The following is a 6985-nucleotide window of genomic DNA, read 5'->3' as shown; positions in this document are numbered from 1 at the left end:
ACAGGAAAACAGCTCAAATTTGAGGGGGCCTCTCTTTAGAATGCAGAATCTTAATTTTCTACTGTTTTCAGATTAAGGGATTGTGCTGAAATTTAGAGGTGGCTGGAATAGGTCTACTCCCTGGTTCACACAGGTTGTTGGAAGGGCCACGGACATACTTCTGGAGAACAGTAGTGCACTCCCTTCTCCTAACTGGCATGGACTGAGTGCTTGGGCAGGATCCTTCCTCATGGTACAGTGGGTACAGGAAGACTGGACCAGTGCAAAGCTTAACTTCTGTTCCCAGCATCCTGCCCTGGGCTTGAGAGAGACAGGTCTCCCTACTCTAGTCCCTGAGAGGAGCTGGACATCCCTCCTCAGGGACCAGGGAACCCAGCACCCCTCTAGTCCATCTCCAAAGAGCTGTTGCTGGACTCTGAATAGTAGGTGGAGCCGAGGGATCATGGCCCATGGCCAAGGGCTGATCCTTCCAAGGTTGTTCGGTGCTTCTGTAATCATATGACCAGGACAGCCGGGCCAATCTGATTGGGGGTGGTGTTTATAAAAGGCTCCCTCACTCATAGCCAGAAGCTCTGAACTAACCTCCACACTCTGCTGATCTCAAGCACCTGCCTCTACAGGTACCTCCTCTGAGCCCATTTCCCAGTTTCTGGGATCTCCCACCATATAATCTGGGAACCCGTAGAGATGGAAGGTAGGGGGATCCTGGGCTAGGTGTAGGAAGCCTGAATTCTAGTTGTTGCTGTCCATCTCTGGACCTCAATTTCTCTGTTTTTAAGTGGGCAGCTTGAACTAGACTATCTCTAATGACCCTTACGTGGATTGGAGTGGAGACATGAGGAGAGGTCCCCAATTATAACCTGGCCAACCCTGGCGATGGATGCAGCCCATCCTCAGCCTCCAAGTCTGTGAGGGAACAGGGACTCATCTCTGATGGGGCATCTATTTTGGTATTGCTAGAGCCCCTGGGAGAGATGGACATCATGAGCAATTTTTATATAAGCCTTGAGGCCTTGGCCCCCTCAGTATTACTGGGTGTGGGGAGGTCCCTGTCCCTGGGTATATGAGAGGTATTAGCAGTAGAGGGACTGTAGGGAGCCAGCACTGGTAGGGACGCTTTGACACAATGCCCAGTGTACAGACTGCCAGGGGCTGGCAGGGGTGCTACCTTTTTTGGAGTGGTCACTTGCCTCTATTCCATGCTCAGAACTTGAAACTGTGGTGATGAATAAAGGGGAGGACCAGCGTTACTGATTCAGACACTCAAGTTGGGATTCTTGAGGTTCCTTTCCAACCCTCAGACTCTGTGATGTTCTAGGGATAAGCTCCTTAGCACAGGACCTGTAGTGAATGTATCTTAGTCTTTCTGATGTCCAGCTGGGAGCCAAGCACAGAACATGTGTCCATGTTTATTAAATAAATGAATGAGTGAATGAATGAATGAATTCACCCTCAGCCTGGCTCCTCCTTCCTCTTTCCCTATAGTTGGTAAAGATGATATTATTCCAGCCTGTTCCTTTCTCTGCCACGGAGATCCTCTTGGCCTCTGCCATCTTCTGCCTGGTATTCTGGGTGGTCAGGTCCTGGAAGCCACAGGTTCCCAAAGGCCTAAAGAGTCCTCCAGAACCTTGGAGCTGGCCCTTGATTGGGCACATGCTGACCCTTGGGAAGAGCCCACACCTGGCACTGACACACCTGAGCCAGCGGTATGGTGACGTGCTGCAGGTGCGCATTGGCTGCACACCCGTGCTGGTGCTGAGTGGCCTGGACACCATCCGGCAGGCCCTGGTGCGGCAGAGTAATGATTTCAAGGGCCGGCCTGACCTCTATACCTTCACCCTGATCACTGACGGCCAGAGCATGACTTTCAACCCTGACTCTGGACCAACATGGGCTGCCCGCCGGCGCCTAGCCCAGAATGCCCTCAACACCTTCTCCATAGCCTCGGACCCAGACTCCTCATCCTCCTGCTACCTGGAGGAGCATGTAAGCAAGGAGGCTGAGGTCCTCCTCAGCAAGTTTCAGAAGCTGATGGAAGAGATGGGGTGCTTCGACCCCTACAACCAGGTGGTGGTGTCGGTGGCAAATGTCATTGGTGCCATGTGCTTTGGGCACAACTTCCCCCAGAGCAGTAAAGAGATGCTCAGCCTCATAGAGAACAGCCATGAGTTTGTGGAGTCCGCCACCTCCGGGAACCCTGTGGATTTCTTCCCTTTCCTTCGCTACCTGCCCAACCCCACCCTGCAGAAGTTCAAGACCTTCAACCAGAGGTTCGTGCAGTTCCTGCAGAAAACAGTCCAGGAGCACTATAAGGACTTTGACAAGGTGAGCCCAGGGTACAGGTGGTGAGGGGACACCCCACAGGGCCTGGGTATGGCCCCTTTCACCCAGCTTTAAGATATTCAGGAAGTCTTGGGATTCCTTGGACCAGCTGTGTGACCTGGAGTCAATCTCTTCCCCTTCTCTCAGCCTCAGTTTCCTCATCCCTCTGGCTTTCTCTCTGGGTGGCTGCAAAGGTTCAGAGAGATAAGGCAGGTGAACGGGGCCTTGGAAGAGCCCTGCATTGTGGAGGGGCTATTACGAATGAGAAGACCTTTGTTCTGCATGGAACCTGAGCCCCAGCAGAGGTTAATCCCCAACTCAGGTGTCATCTTGCTTCCCTACGTTCATATCAACTTCTTCCTCCTCTGAAACTGGATCTATGAGGTTACTGGGACGAAGGGTCAATGGGGCATGAAATGGTACTTTAAGCCTACTTAAGGCTGCTGCAGACTTCTGCCATGAGGCCCTATCCACTGCCTGAAAGCCAAAGGGATGTACCCAGCCCCCAGGTCATGCCAGATGGGGTGGGCAAGGTGAAGGCCTGTGCCTATGGCCTCAGAGCTGCCAGAGTGCTTCTAAGCTTGTGACTCTTCAGAACAGTGTCCAGGACATCACGAGTGCCCTGTTCAAGCACAGCGAGGAAGGCTCCAGAGCCAGTGGTGGCCTAATCCCACAGAAGAATATCATCAACCTTGTGAATGACATCTTTGGGGCCGGTAGGATCCAGACCCCTGCCCCTCCATGCCTGCCTTTCATCCACCCCTTGTCCAACCCCAAGATCCATCAAATAACCCACCAATCACTTGCCAGATGAGACAGGACACAGAGACCTGACCCAGGATCAGGTTTCAAGCCCTGCCTGAATCACTAACGCCCAGTGGAAACTTGACTAAGTCTCTGTGCCTCAGTTTCCCCACCTCAACAATAAAGTATTCTCTGTTCTGGAAGTCTAGGCCCCTGTGATTCCAGAAGCTAATTAAGAAACCAATGACTCAGGTCAGTGTTGAGGAGACTGGCCTCTGTCCTCAGGCAGTTCAGGGGCAGGAGCCAGAGAAAATAATTCCTGCTATAATGTGGGTATTTGGTAAATGCTAGTTTCCTTGTTCCTGACTTCCTTTCTTCCTTAACTCACCCCACACTCCCCAGGGTTTGACACAATCACAACAGCTATCTCCTGGAGCATTATGTACCTTGTGACAAAGCCTGGGATACAGAAGAAGATCCAGAAGGAACTGGGTATGCTGTGTCCCTGAACCCTCTGGTCAAGAAAAGCCTTGGGGCCCTAAGTCATTTGTTCAGTCTACACGCTACTCTGTGCCTGCAATGTGACCCAGCCTTGTGGGTCAAACCCAACGGGTGATTAGAGTTCCCCCATGTCCCTTCTTCAAAAGGTACAACATATGACTTCTCACAAGGTCTTGATTTGTTTGTAAGCTCTGGGCATACACAGATGCCCACCTTTGCCCAGAAGATGCTGGAGGGTCAGTAGGGTCTCAGACAAGTAAATAGGTATAGTCCTATACAGAATGACACACAGTATAATAGGAACAGAAGCCCGGAGCAGTCAAGGCAGTCCCTAAGCCCTAACTGTCCTCTGCAGACACAATGATTGGCAGGGACCGGAGGCCCCGGCTCTCTGACAGACCTCAGCTGCCCTATATGGAAGCCTTCATCCTGGAGATCTTCCGACACTCCTCCTTTGTTCCCTTCACCATCCCCCACAGGTGAGGCTTGCCCATTTTGACTCCACCTCTGAGGTCCTCACCATGTCTACTCCTCTAAGCTCCTTGGCCCTGGGCTGGCTCAGGCCTCAGCCTCTCCTTCCTGGCCACAACACCAAGTTCCTCACAGACCCCAAGCTCAAGTCCATTTAAACATACTAGTTCCTGTCCATTTAAATTTGTTCAAACCACCCAGCTGAAAACTCTTCAAAGGCTCTCAGGGGAAAACCACACTTGGGACATGTTCTCATTCAACTACACTCACTTTCCCTTCAACTACACTCATGTTCCCTTCACCTACCTTCTGTTCCAGCCAGTTGTTCTTACCAGCCCTTTCAAACATGTTCTGGTCAGCCTACTATTTTGCTTATGCTGGACCTTCTACCTGGAATGCCTTCTACTCTATTCTTTGGCTACCAGAATTCCACCTTTACCCAAGGTCAATCTTGACACACACTTCTCTCTCAGAGCCTTTCTGGACTCACTTAGCTGACATGACTTCATTCTCTGACATTCTACTGGACTTACAGCCATTTATCCTTGAGTATGTCCTGGAATTTTAACAGTGGCAAGAAAGTCAGTGAACATTCTCTTCTGCCCATATGTTGGTCTAGTTACTTTTGGAATAAGAGACCTGACTCCCAGACAGGCTAGGAGCTCCCCAGTGTCTGCTTCTTGGCTCCAGAAAATGGCCAAATGCACAGCTGGACATAAACATGGAAGTTTAATAAGCACTTGTTGAAGTTGGGGAACAGCAGCTGAGGAAGGGGAAGGATAATTTCATCTCTTCCCTGCCCCTCACATTCCCTCCCAGTGCAGGGCATGGAAAGTATGGTGAGCAGGCTATTGGGGTGGGATGGAGGTAGGAGCAAGTAGTTCCCAGGGACACACCCCAGCTTTCCATCACCTGAGCCTGACAGAACTGTCTTCCCTCCTCAGCACAACAAAGGACACAACACTGAATGGCTTCTACATCCCCAAAGGGCGCTGTGTCTTTGTAAACCAGTGGCAGGTCAACCATGATGAGTGAGTATACGTTCAGCAGTCAGCAAGTTTGTCTCCCCAAAGAACTGGTTATCTAATGAAGGAATGGTGCTTCAATTGCTATCTAGCTTGGTGTCATTAACAAAGTTTAGGTATATATTTCTCAAACTTTAATGTGTACAGGGAGCAACCAGGAAATTTGTTACAGGGCATGGGGCCCCATCTTTCAATATTCTGCCTCAGAAGGTATAAAGGAGGTGCCTCAAGCGATTCTGATGAGAGTGGCCCAGGGACCTCTCTTTGGAAAATCACACTTTAGTCTATAGGTAAAACCAAACTCACTGACATCAAGTTGATTTTGACTCATAGCGACCCTTCCTTGGGTTTCCAAGGTGGTATCTCTACAGAAGTACATTGCCAAATCTTTCTTCTGAGGAGTGGCTGGTGGGTTTGAACCGCCAGCCTTCTGGTTAGCAGTCAAATGCCTTAGACACTATACCACCAGAGCTCCCAGTCTATAGGTAAGGGGACCATATAATTTACCATCAAAACTCGAACATATTTGAAGGTGAAAGGGTATGTGCCTAACCCAAGCCATGGTATTTTCAATCACCTCTTATGCATGCAAGAGCTGGACAATGAGTAAGGAAGACCAAAGAACAGTTGATGCTTTTGAGTTGTGGTGTTGGTGAAAAATACTGAAAGTATCATGGACTGCCAAAAGAACTAACAGACCTCTTCTGGAAGGAGTGCAGCCGAAATGCTCCTTGGAAGCGAGAATGACTAGACTTCATCTCACCTACTTTGGTCATGTTGTCAGAAGGGACCATTCTCTGAAGAAGTTTGTCATGCTTGATAAAGTGGAGGGTCAACGAAAAAGGAGAAGGCCTTCAACAAGATGAATTGACACAGTGGCTGCAATGATGGGCTTAGGAATAGCAAGGATCATGGGGCTGGCACAGGACCTGGCAGTGTTTCATTCTGTTGTACATGGAGTCGCTATGAGTCAGAGATGACTCAACAGCACCTAACAACAACAACAGCAACATTAATAATTATCTTAAGACAATAGGCAATTACCAGATGTATAGCTGGTTACATCATATTTTGAGTAAGGTAAAGATAAACATGATTTCCTTCCTTTAATTTTTTTTGGTAAGCATTAGTTCTTTCAAATAACAAATTAATATTAAGAAGTACTATTTTCAAGGCTGACTATTTTAGAGAGAGCTTTGTAAAATAAATAAATATCAAAGTACAGTTTAGTTCCTTTCCCACTAACCTTTCACTGCTCTCGATCGATGCTAACATTTATCAGTGCATGGAGGCCTCAGTCCTTATTTCTTTGTCCAGAAGGCTTCCCCAGTCCTTTCCTCTGAGGTCGTAGCCAATATTGAGATTCCATTTTTCGTATCTCTCTTGCAGGAAGCTCTGGGAGGACCCATTTGAGTTCCAGCCAGAGCGATTCCTCACTGCCAAGGGCAGCACCATCAACAAGGTCTTGAGTGAGAAAGTGATGCTCTTTGGCATGGGCAAGCGTCGGTGCATTGGGGAAGTCGTGGCCAAGTGGGAGATATTCCTCTTCTTAGCCGTCCTGCTTCAGCGGCTGGAGTTCAGCGTACCACCTGATGTGAAAGTGGACCTGACCCCCATCTATGGGCTGACCATGAAGCATCCCCGCTGCAAACACATCCAGGCACGGCTGCGCTTCTCCATCAAGTGATGAAAGCTATACTGTGCTGAGGCAGGGGAGGGCATCCATGGGGCCTCAGTCTTAGTTTCTTTCTTTTTTTAATATATTGTTACTTTATTGAAATATAATTCACATAGCATACAATTCACCTATTAAGAGTATAAAATTCAATGGTTTTAGTATACTCACAAAGTTGCGTATCATCATAATAAATTTTAGACCATTTTCCTCACCCCAAAAAAGAAACTCTGTACCCATTAATAGT

At 48.8% G+C, this 6985-nt stretch overlaps 1 protein-coding gene across 1 annotated transcript; it reads left to right on the top strand.

Annotated features, from left to right (window-relative positions):
* Positions 1 to 1494: 1494 nt before the first annotated feature.
* On the top strand, positions 1495 to 6750 carry LOC103203877 (cytochrome P450 1A2). Its single transcript, XM_007948959.2, has 6 exons — positions 1495 to 2325; positions 2918 to 3038; positions 3469 to 3558; positions 3923 to 4046; positions 4983 to 5069; positions 6453 to 6750. The coding sequence occupies exons 1-6, from the start codon at positions 1495 to 1497 to the stop codon at positions 6748 to 6750; spliced, it is 1551 nt and encodes a 516-aa protein (XP_007947150.1).
* Positions 6751 to 6985: the final 235 nt, after the last annotated feature.

The sequence above is a fragment of the Orycteropus afer genome, unplaced genomic scaffold (genome assembly GCF_000298275.1).
Source record: "Orycteropus afer afer isolate SDZICR_OR568_19922 unplaced genomic scaffold, OryAfe1.0 scaffold00233, whole genome shotgun sequence".
In the NCBI taxonomy this organism is placed as follows: Eukaryota; Metazoa; Chordata; class Mammalia; order Tubulidentata; family Orycteropodidae; genus Orycteropus; species Orycteropus afer.
Note: the sequence above shows the minus strand (reverse complement) of the source record. Positions and strands in the feature narration are given on the sequence as shown.